Source organism: Convolutriloba macropyga, chromosome 4, assembly GCF_964194025.1.
Source record: "Convolutriloba macropyga chromosome 4, txConMacr16.3, whole genome shotgun sequence".
In the NCBI taxonomy this organism is placed as follows: Eukaryota; Metazoa; Xenacoelomorpha; order Acoela; family Convolutidae; genus Convolutriloba; species Convolutriloba macropyga.
In genome coordinates this window covers 46,712,797-46,725,158 of record NC_134471.1, presented here as the reverse complement: position 1 = coordinate 46,725,158, position 12,362 = coordinate 46,712,797, and the positions used below count along the sequence as shown (strand labels likewise).

The following is a 12,362-nucleotide window of genomic DNA, read 5'->3' as shown; positions in this document are numbered from 1 at the left end:
TACTAGTTATTTACAATCTGCCTAGGAATAACAAAACCGAATTCATTGAGAAAATGGTTATATTAATGGAAAGCTTTTCATCAACAAAAGTTCCATTTATAATGTGTGGTGATTTGAACATCGATATTTTCAAAGAAAATCAACTAGTAAAAAATTACAAAAACACAATAGTTTCAAATGGATTTGATTTATTTGAACCCGCTCCAACCAGAGTTACAAGTTCATCCATAACTTGTATAGATCATATAATCCACCAAAATATTACATCAGGCGAATGCCTTGTACTTGAACATCTAAGTTTCTCAGATCATTATCCAGTCTTAATTAAATGGCGAAGAAGTTACAATGTTAGTCCAACATTCATATACCGTGATACGTCTTTCCTAAAAAATGTTAGAAATATGTCGATATAAATCGGATTTGAAAAATTATTTGCATGCCTATAAGACAACAATACTGAATGCGGTTAATGCTGATGCAGCTTTATCAATTTCAAAACTTTTTTCTTCAGATAACCGATGAATTCGCTCCTTTCAGAACGTTCAAAAATGAATCAAACAAGAATCCAAAATGGGTGTCCAAAGAGAATAAAAATCTAAGAACGCATAAAAACAAGCCTCATCGTAAATGGAAAAGTACAAGAAACAACTTTTAAATAACTTCAAAAGATTACGTGCCAAGTTTGAAAATTCAGTCAAAATTGCCAAAAAAGATTTTACGCAAATCGTTTTGAATCTTGCATAGGAGACTAAAGACAAACATACAAATTACTTGATGATTTTTCCGATAAAAATCAAGTGAGTAAAAATGTACCATTTCTCGAATCAAGAACTAGTTTAAACGTGACAAATGTTGAGACTGCTAACTCTTTTAAAGGCTATTTTGCAGATATTGGTAAGAAGATTGCCTCGAAAATACCAGATGCACCAATGATTGATATCAATCAAGTGTAATAAAAAATCCATGCTCTTATATAAAACCACCGATGAGGAAATCCTAAGCATCATGAATAACTTGATAATAAATCATCATCTGGTCTAGGTAATTTGAGTAATATCTTGATAAAGATCATTTCGGATATTACCGCTCCATTTCCCTGTGAACTAAATAACAAGTCAGAGATCGCTGAAGCTAAAGTCATTCCACTTCATAAAGAGGGTGATAAAACTGATGAAAAATTATCGACCTATATCTTGGTTGAGTATCTGGAGCAAAATTTTTGAGCGAGTTATGTACAACAAAGTATACCATTTATTTAAAGAGCATTTACTATTCTCATGAAAACAATTTGGCTTTCGACTTAAACATAGTACAATTGATGCCCTCATAAAATTTATTGAAAAAATTAGAAATTGTAATGAATTGCCAGTTTTAAGTTTCTTCCTTGACCTCAAAAAGGCATTCGATACAATAGATCATCAAATTTTGCTCCGGAAGTTAGAAAGATATGATATTCGTGGCAATTGTTTGAAGTGGTTTCAATCATAACTTGCAAACACATACCAGAAGGTTGAAATAAATTATCATTTATCGAATTGGAGAAAAGTGATTTGTGGAGTTCCACAGGGATCAATACTTGGACCTTTGTTGTTCATAATATATATTAATGACTTACCTGAGAGTTGCAAACATACTGATATAATTCTTTTTGCCGATGACACAAATATATCCTCAATAGGTTGTAATAGGAATCAAATTGAATCAGATCTGAAAGAGATAAGTTGTTGGCTTGTAGAAAAAACTGTACAAATGAATAAAAACACAAGTGCTTCCATTCCATCATTTACTACAAATAATTGACCAGTTTCTCTTAAACAAGTATGTAAGTATCTTGCTTTAAGATTAGATTCCAAACTATCTTTTGTTGCTCATATTGATTCTGTGAAAAAGAGACTAGGAAAACAGTGTGGGATTATTTCGAAGCTTAGACATTATGTACCGCGGAAATTACTCATAAGAAAAAACAAAAGTAACATAAATGCAATAGTTCAATATGGCGTATTAATTTACGGTTGCTCAAATGCGTCAAAAAATTATCTACTTCGGAAAAAAATATTAACATTTATTTATTTTCGTAGGCGCTCTGATCATTCTGAAGATATATTTGTCAAGCATAAGATCCTAACCGTGTACGATCTGCATATTTATGAGCTGCTCAAGTTTGTTCTCCGTTCATGGCTTACATTCAGAAAATTTCTTGAATAATATGTTTTGTTTTAATAAGAAAAAATTCACCAGAAATGACTCCCTGAATCTCCTTCATGAACCGATTTGTAAGGAAAAAATTGAAAAACTATCAGTAAAAAACCGTGCTACAAAGCTGTTCAACTGCCTCGACAAACAAAACCTATTAGATAATGTTGAAAACCTAAATTCAAAACAGTTGAGTAATTTTTATCATAAATTGAAAGATTTCTATATTCTCAATAATGACGAATTGGTCAAACATATTTTTTCCTTATAGGTACCCAAAAAAATCCATATCCCATGCCTGCATGCTACAGGAGTACCCAAAAATAGTTGGCTTTCTGGTGAAAAAGAAAGATCCCTCTAGGACCAATATTTCAGCAGATATGGCTATTCTTTGAAAAATTTTACGATTCTGTTGCAAATTGAGAAATTCTGAACTTTCAAAAAAATTGTTGTAACCTCAATTTAGGCTCGTCTACAACCATAGCAGTTACTAGTCGTCCATGGTTAAGCTCTTGGTTGATGTTCCATTAAAAGAACAGAAAACTGATGAAAAAAAATTTCCAAAAAAAAATTAATTTCTCACTTTTTTCTCTTTTACTATTGAGCTTTCAACTATCACACAAGTAAGTTCAACTACGAAGGGCAGGATTTTGAGGACACATAGTCCCGTTGCCTGTCCCCTCCGAGTCTCTTTATAAATTATAATTAATTGATTTATATTTTGTACTCGTGGGAAATAAATTCTTTCTTTCTTTCTTTACGTTAATGGTAGCTCTAGATATTACGACTGCAATGAAATCAGTAAACAACAGCATGCTGTTAAAAGATCTATCCAAAAGCCAACTCCTAGGAATTTTCAAACGGTGGATACTTTCATATCGTCAGGTGCGGTTTCCGTAATCGGAAAATGTCGAGGTGAAATGCATGGAGAACAAAGGCTGAACTTACCCCAAGGCGGAGTCATTTCGCCTTTCCTCTGTTAATGCTAGAGATTAACTTCTTACGTTTATTGTGTTTTACCGCCTTTTGTAAGTTGATTTGTTTCCAAAAGTTGTAACGAGTAGAGTCACGATGATGAAATGTTGTAAAACCGGAAATGATACTCTTGCTTGAATTGTGTAACCTGAAACAAAACATGAGCAACCAAACTAATTGAAACTTAAAGCTAAGACTCAAGACAGATAACGACCTATCACCCTTCCCAATGCGGACCAGCGGAAACATGGTGTTATCATTTTGGCGCTCCTGGGAGAGACTCGTTCAGTGTGTCAAACGAGCTCTTCTCTTGAACCTTGGTTCCGCAAAACTCACTCCAGATGTCTTTGCCACGATCGTCAGTGAAGCCGAGTGTCTTGTCAACTCGCGTCCACTCACCCACGTGAGAAGCAACCACGAAGACGACAACCCGCTTACACCAAACCACTTCTTGCTTGGAAGGCCCTTCTGCAATGTTCCAGGAGCCGTTTTCAACGAGACACTTACCTTGAAGAGTTCGGCGTGGACACAGGTGAAGCAGAGACTTCAGCAGATTTGGAAGAGGCTGCTAACCGAGTATGTTCCTTCGCTGAACAAACGACAGAAGTGGACGTCTCGTGAAGCAGCTTTGGAAGTGGATGATGTTGTCTGGCTTCTTGAAGAGTTTACACCAAGAGGAATCTGGCCGCTGGGACGAGTCACACGGACTTTCACCGGCCCCGACAACATAGCTAGGTCATGTGAGGTTAAGACCGCTTTAGGCAAATTAAACAGACCAGCAGTAAAACTTATGCATGTCTACCCCAAACCCAAAACCAGGTTAGGGTTAGGTTTTGTGGGCCCGGAGGATGTTAATGCTAGAGATTAACTTCTTACGTTTATTGTGTTTTACCGCCTTTTGTAAGTTGATTTGTTTCCAAAAGTTGTAACGAGTAGAGTCACAATGATGAAATGTTGTAAAACCGGAAATGATACTCTTGCTTGAATTGTGTAACCTGAAACAAAACATGAGCAACCAAACTAATTGAAACTTAAAGCTAAGACTCAAGACAGATAACGACCTATCACCCTTCCCAATGCGGACCAGCGGAAACATGGTGTTATCATCCTCTTTAAACCTTACATGTTATCAATCCTCACACCCCCAGGAGACATTGAAATTGTCACATACACCAATGACATAACTCTACTGACTTCGGATCCCAAAATGGAAGACATCCCAAGTCAGATGAACCTGGCCAAATTGCAGACCAAGATGAGCAGGCGTAGCCTCAATCTATCAGAGAAATCAACTGCAACTAACTTGGACAAAAGACAAACTAACAACCTGGACAAATTAAGTCAGCAAAAACAGTGAAGTACTTACTGACAAACAAGAGCAAAAGTCAATACACCTAAGATCTTGTGGGAGTCAACGTGGACAATCTGCTAAAGTAATGACCTCATTGTCGAAAGGTTTGTGAGGAACCTCAGGCGAAGAAAAACATGCTGAGGAAACCCGCAGGTACTAACTGGAGTTGTAGTGAGAAAAGAGTGATAACCTACAAAGCCACTGGTAGGAGCGTCCTGGTAGATGCTGCCCCAAAAATGCACCCAAGTACCACCGACCAATCAAAACACAACCGACTAACGTTAATTGAGGGGGTGTGGCGAGAGTACAGCGGGGGGATTGGAGGTCAAGTGATTGAAGGGTTGAAATTGGAAACCGGGGTCTGAAAGAGGGAGGTCAAGAACCAAAAATTTATGTCTCCATAACAGTTTCAGTGAATCGAATACTTAGCATCAAGTAGGCCGAAAGGCTCTAAGAGCGCTTCATACCCTACGGGCTTTACCTGTTTATCCCGTGTTGGAAGACGAAACGTCAGACGAAAAAAAAAACGATCAGACAAAAAGTCACTAGTTAAAAAACGCGTAACATAGCAAGCATTTGCCGGAATAGTTGCGAAAGAATAGACTTGCGTGCCGTATGATAGAAACAGATACAGAAATAAGTTAAAAAGTTATTGACTTTTCAGCTTGAGGTGTGAACAAATGTAAATTGAAAAAAGAGCGTCAGACGACGAAACAAAAAAAACATAGCCGAAAAAATTCCGGAAGCGACTCGAAGCATCAAAACTTCACAAAAAAACCGTAATTGCAGCTGAAGCCATTACCTTTTGTTTTTAATCATTAACTCAGTACTTCCCCAGGACTGATCTAAAATTTGGTGAAAATTAAACCACTCACCAACAGAAACAAAATGCCACAAAATTTTATATTGAAGGCGTTTGGTAAAGTTGAAAAAATCCCGAATTAATTAGGATGGCCAAAGTACTGATCAGCCAATAAACTGACAGGGCTATCAATTTCCCTCAAATAATTCTTGATTCAAATGTCTAAAAGAATGCTCAAAATTGGGAATCAGAAAACCATTACAATCAGATTTCTAGTCACTGCAATTAAGACAAAAACAACACATACTTGTTTGTTGTATATATTCTAGACAAGATTTCATACTATTTCACAAAAATTAATTAATCATAGAAAAGAAATAAGCAACAGAATAGAATTCAAAGGCAGAAAATCGTTTAAAAACAACACCAGGGCCGGAAGAAAATTGCAATAAAAAGTAATAAGTTGAAGCTTTAGTAAAAAGCTTTTCAGAAAACTCTCAGTACTGCCTTATGTTGAATGAAATCAATTGCAAACCAAAGAGGTGACGAAAATCTAAAAAGCTGAAATCAATCAATTTTTTAACAACTGAAAAAATCAAAATAATGAATATAAATGTAGCTGCCAGGAAAAAGCTAGAATGGTACAAACTAGAATGTAAAGAATATGGACACAATGTAAGGAACACCTTAATAAAAAGACCAAATCTTGATTTTTGAAAAGTAAAAAACAAATTAAAAAATCAAGAAGAACGAATACATTTCAGTCTTCAGCGTTGGAGACATAGAAAAGACAACGAGTCATCCAAGACAAAGAACCATCCTCCTGAACAGAACAAAAAAGCAGCATTCAAACATAGAAAACATTGAAACAGTTGGAAAAAAAATGGTCAAAAAAATTTTGAGACTGCATTTATGAGAAAAAGTTGAAGCAAAAACATGATTGAATATTTATTGAAACGAAACTACAGTCCCCCATGTTGCACAAAAAGAACATTCCTAGTAAATAAAACCAAAATACGAACAACATAGCTGGCAGATTGCCAGAAAATAGCCGCATTAGATTCGTAGATCGGCAGTCAAAAAAATAGTAAAAAGAGACAAAAAAATTCGTATTTTCATTGAAGGCTGATGTTATATTTTGATTCAAAGTCTGTATAAGTTTTTGCTGCCTCTATTAGCTGCTCTCTAATAACCTTCATTTAGAGTGCCACACACCCATTTGACCTTATCTCTTTGAATTAAAGTAAATAAATTTTCAAAGTGAGGAAGTCATTTTTGAAGTCAAGTGTGACCAAATACTTAATCACGCGCATGAACAAAAAAACTCGCTCCACTAAGAGCGAAAAATGACGTCACACATGCAATTCAGTTGAAATTAAATGAGAGAATGAAAAAAAAGTGGCTGTGACGTAATATTGACGTAACAAAAATCATGACGAAATAAAAAAAGGCCAATAATAGCCCCAGCTATCGCTATGCGGCTAATAAAAAAACCTGAGAAAAATTGGAAAAATTACCAAAATCGGATTAGCATATGTACAATTCTATAAAAACAAAAATATATCGAGGTAGAAAGAGGCATTGAGTATATGAATTATCAAAGGGAAGTTGCCATATTAATTGGTTTTTGACAAAAAGACGGCCGAAAGATCCGAAAATAAAAATAGAAAAAAAGCCAAAAATAACTAAAAAATCAAGAAATATGTGCCAATTTTGAACTTCAGACGCATTTTCAGGCTCTGCCAAACACTGTTATCAATTTCCGAGGTTTACAATTCAATATACCATCGACTGAAAATCATTTCTACAAAAAATCAAATTAAAAGCAAAAAACACTTATACGAAAAAACGGTTATCTATATGTGCCATTGAGTCAACTACATTTCAATGTCAAAAAGTCATTCACCAAACACACAGCGCATGATCAAAAAACTTCTCTCGCTAAGAAAAAATTAGTTCACACGGCAATTTTACTAACTTTCACTTTTAGGCCAAAACATCGTCTGAACGAATAGTAGTTCCGGTTAAAAAAACCTTAAAACCAATACTCCTCTTCGAGTCGTAAAAAACCAAGAGCACCGCAATATAACTCCGCTCATCTTACAGCTCTAAAAATTTGACCTTTCAGCTTGCGGTGTGAACAAATGTAAAACGAAAAAAGAGCGTCAGACGACGAAACAAAAAAAAACATAGCAGGACAAGTCCTGACGTAAAATTCGAAGAATTTTCATTGACTAAACAAAGAACTAGACCTAGAACGGACCATGAGTTAATTGGGAAAACCATCTAAAAAATCAGATGAAACAAAAAAAATCAATGTCAGAATGCCGCGTGTGAACAAAAAATCCACTACCGAGAAGTAGACATTTGGTTAAAACCAAAAAACTAGGCCTAGAATGAACTATAAATGGATTGGGCAAACCACTTAGAAAAACAATGATCAAAAATTGACAAAAACATAGCTGGCAGATTGCCAGAAAATAGCCGCAATAGATTCGTAGATCAGCAGTCCAAAAAAAACAGTAAAAAAGACAGACCAAAAAAATTCGTCTTTTCATTGAAGGCTGATCTGTTATATTTTTATTAAAAATCTGTATAAGTTATTGCTGCCTCTATTAGCTGATCTCAAACAACCTTCATTTAGAGTAACACACCCATTTGACCTTATCTCTTTGAATTAAAGTAAATAAAAGTCAATTTCGAAGTGAGGAAGTCATTTTTGAGAGTGAGGTAAGAAGGGTGTGACCAAAAATTTAATCACGCGCATGAACAAAAAACTCGCTCCACTAAGAGCGAAAAAATGACGTCACACATGCAATTAAGTTGAAATTGCATGAACGAATGAACAAAAAGTGGCTGTGACGTCATATGGTCGTAACAAAAATCATGACGTCGAAATAAAAAAAACCAAGAGAAGGCCAATAATAGCCCCAGCTATCGCTGTGCGGCTATTAAAAAACAGTTAAAAATCAAAGTGAAATTGCCGCATATGAACAAAAAAACCACTAGCTAGAAAGCGAATTTTTGTTCAAACACCATTTTCTCACTCAATTTTATATTAGAGCGAAAAAAATGCACGCCGCAAAACCACTCGCTTTTTCGCTCCATTTCCTGTTTCGGCGTGACCAAAATCACTACTCCAATTTGACTTTAAAAATCATGAAAATGTGTGAACAGATGTGTGAAGACAGCGCCCCAATACAATTCATATTCTTTGAATTGTAAAAAAACCAAGAGCACCGCAATATAGCTCCGCTCAGCTTACAGCTTCGCAGCTATAAAAAAGAGCACCACTTCTACCAATTTCGTTTACGAGGAATTAAACACATTCGCACTTTCCATAATTGTGTATTAAAATTATCGGGATGCCTACTTCCATCAATGAAATGCGTGTGAAACGTTAAGGTATCATCATGCCAAATGATCTAGATGAAATTTTCCTAGTTTCTACTAAAGAGCCTACTTGTTTCTCTAGTGGCAAACATCCAGCATATTTATTGCGCAGATCCTGAATCATGTTCTTGAGGTGCATCGACCTGTTTCTTCCCTCCAACTTGGCGTGGTACAGGATGTTGTCCTTCTCGTCCATCTTTTGTTCAAACCTGAGAGACTGTGCCTCCATCTTTGCCAACTTCTCTCGATTCTGTTGAAGCTGCATCAACAACATGCCCTCCTTGTTCTGAAATACAGGCACATTAATGGATAGTGCTCAATCTCTCATAGTTAGAACTGGAACTCAAAAAATCTGAAACTCATATAACCAATTGATCTTTAACGCTAGCTTCCCACCAAAGTCGGAAAAACTGAGATACATTGATTACTGCCCAGGATGATGTCCGCTATGACAAGTATTGCACAGATGGACTCGAGTCGCGGGCAGGATGGTCCAGAGCGAAAAGTGGGTATAGACCAGTCTGTTGGCCAGATTGAAAATTCTCTTGCCCAGGCCACTGGTCGCGGACCTCAACCTGAGATCTTTCTCAAAAAAGTAAGAAAAGAGCCTCTTTGATCCACAAATAGCCGGCAGATTGGCGGAAAATAGCCGCAGATGACCCTACAGACCGACGTTTAAATTTAAACAATTCAAGAAAAGTAGTGATAAAAATTGTTTGCCTAAAGTGTTTGTACGTCAAAAAGTGTTCTAATGTGGTTCGCAGTTTCATTAGATTCGTTAAAAATGAAGGACTAACGTCCGGTAAATTGTTCTAACTGCCTGCGAGCGGTTGGCTTTGGTATTACCCAACTGGGGCTTAGAGATGATAGAATGGGGTGAAGACTGAGGGGGAGGATCAAGCGATGAGGAGAGTAGGGTTGGGAGGACTGGACGGGAGGGGGGTTCAAACCGTCAGCTGTAGGGAGTGTACTGGGGGTGTGTTGAGGCGGATGAGTGGAGGGCGGGTGTGGGTGAGGGGGGTGACTGAGGGGAGTCAAACTTTAAGGATTTAGAAGCGCCCTTCACACCATTAAATTGTCTAAAAAAGTTTTGGTGAATCGCATTCTTAGAGAATAATAAGGCGCAAGGCTCTAAGAAAGCATCATGTCATCGGAGTATTACCTGTTTCTCCCGTTTCTGTAGCCGAAAGGTCAAATGGGTCAGACGAACGTTGACCATAAGCACTATATGGCGTAATTCATTGAGTGAATGGATTTAAAATACACTCAGTTGAAACAGTGAGTAAGCTATGTCAGAAATCGAAAGTGTACTAATGTAAAAACGAAAAACGTGACCGAAACCTAAAACAAATTTTAAAAAGCAGAGAGCCTAAATAATAGCCGTTGACAGGCTGACAGCGGCTTTAAAAAAACATGTAGGAAGAATTCGGAAACTACTACCACTCGAAGAGTTGCCTCTGCAAAAAACAACCTTTTCAAAAAAGCTCTGTACCCCGAAAGAGATCACAGCAAATTTTCAAAGGAAATTAAGAACAATTAATGAATTATTAAGCCCCAAAAATCAGCGAAATTAATAAAACAGTGTCAAATTTTCTAGGATTTAAAATCGAATTATTTAAACAATACAAAGCAAATGAAACCAGAAAACAATTCTCTTCAGTGACAAAGAAAATTGAAGAGCTGGCGCAACAACAGAACATATAGAACAATAGAAAAAAATAGCCGCCGTTGATGCGCTAGACGTACATCGGGATTGAAACAGAAAAAGATATAGAAATTGACAAAAAGATTTCCTAAGTTTCAAAAACTGTTCTAATTCATCAGCGTGCACTTTACTTTAGATTCTAAACATACTTACTACAGCTTCTAAACTGAAGGGTATTAAGCTTAATACTATTATCAGCTAGCAATCGCTATGACTTTATGACTGGGCTTTATCGGTTTATCCCGTTTCTTTTCATTTTGCTCTTTCGACATTGACCGTATCCACTAAATTACGTAATTCAATGCTTGAAAGAATTCAAAATCCATTCAACATAAACAGAGTGAAGTAAGTCAGAAGTCAAACGTGAAAATCGTGGCTTAGGTAAAACGAAAAACGTGTTCAAAAGGTAAAGCGGATTAAAAAAGGAGGGCGCCTAAAAATAGCTGTTTGAGAGGCTGACGACGGCTATTAAAACGCATAACAAGCCCACAAACCTGTTTCATATTTCGCCGTTTTGTACCAAAAATATCAACAAAAGAACTGTTTTATATGATCAGAACTGCAATAAAATTACTAGAAAAAATTTCAAGCAATACGCCTCCATCAAATTCCCAATGTAAGTAATGAAAGAAAACAGTGGGCAAAAAAATCCTGAATAAAAACGCTAAAATTTAAAACTTTAAAAAGACTGCTCAAATCACTAAACCAAAAAAATAATAGTTATAAAAAAACTGCTAAAACATAACCGTCTACAGTCGGGCGAATTGCTCGAGGTGTAAACGACAGGCGAGAGGTGGGCTTCGGCAGCAGCCAGCGGGAGCTTAGGGATGCATGAGATGGTTGTGAGCAGAGTGAGGGGATGGATCAAGTGATGGGGGTTGGGTTGGGGGAGAACTGGACGAGAGGAGGGTCCAAATCGCCGGGTTGGAGAAGGGTGGACGGAGGGAAGGGGGAGGGGCTAAGACATGGGGGTGAACTTAAGACTAAGAACGCCCATTCGGACCTCGAAATTTTTTCTTTAAAACAGTTTTGGTCAATTGCATACTTAAGAGACTAGTAAGACGTAAGGCTCCAAGAGAGCTGCTCGGCCACTTGAATGACGCCCTCTAATCGCTACCTGTTATGCCTTTTTTGAGGATGAAGAGTCAAATAGATCACACGAAAAAGTGGCCAAGCAAAGTAATGCCGAAAAAGACCACAGGAATAATGTAATTGCTGCAATCTTTGTTTGAGAGCAGATATAAAACTTAATGAAATTTCTTTCACAACTCAATTTCTCACTCTCTCTAAATTAGCGGTATGAAAAAAAAAAATTTTTAAATCGACTCTCCAGTTTCATGCTTTAAAATTTACGCCAATAAAATTGATTAAAAAGACGCTTCTCCAATACTCCTCAAGTCGCAAAAAGGAGCGTCTAGATAATAGCTTTTGGGAATCTGACGGCGACTATTAAAAACAACTTATCCATTTTTAATTAAACATAGCCGGCAGATTTCCGGAAGAGCTGCGAAAGAACAGACTTCGTGCTGTATAAAAGGAGATAGAAACAGGTACAGATATAAGTTGAAAACGTTATCGACTCCGCTCAAACAAAGCTATATAAAAAGCATTCAAGTTAAAGCTTTTTAAATCCCATTGCGTAGAAGCCTTTCATTGCGGACCTTTATTAAACATATGAGTTCCTTTGACCTTAAACTTCAAATTAAATTTAATCAAAGTTTTAACGCGCAAAATTCATTTTATTGAGTGAGGTAAGTGCAAAATTCATGTATGATCAAAATCTAATCACGCAAATGAGCTAAAAACGTTGGCTAAAGAGAGCGAGAAATGACGTCAGGCGCGCAAAAGCCGTTAGTTAGAGAAAAAAGTCATTCCGAAATTTTGACTTTTCAGCTTTGCTGTGTGAACAAATGTAGAACGAAAAAGAGTATAAGACGATGAAA

The 12,362-nt window shown here is 36.8% G+C and overlaps 1 protein-coding gene across 1 annotated transcript in view; it reads right to left on the bottom strand.

Annotated features, from left to right (window-relative positions):
• LOC142337706 (centrosomal protein of 290 kDa-like) overlaps nucleotides 1-12,362 on the bottom strand; it is a 270,490-nt gene that overhangs the window by 145,444 nt on the left and 112,684 nt on the right. Inside the window, exon 25 of the mRNA XM_075387155.1 lies at nucleotides 8,785-9,000. Within this exon, the coding sequence (XP_075243270.1) occupies nucleotides 8,785-9,000 (216 nt within the window). The remainder of the gene's footprint in view (nucleotides 1-8,784; nucleotides 9,001-12,362) is intronic.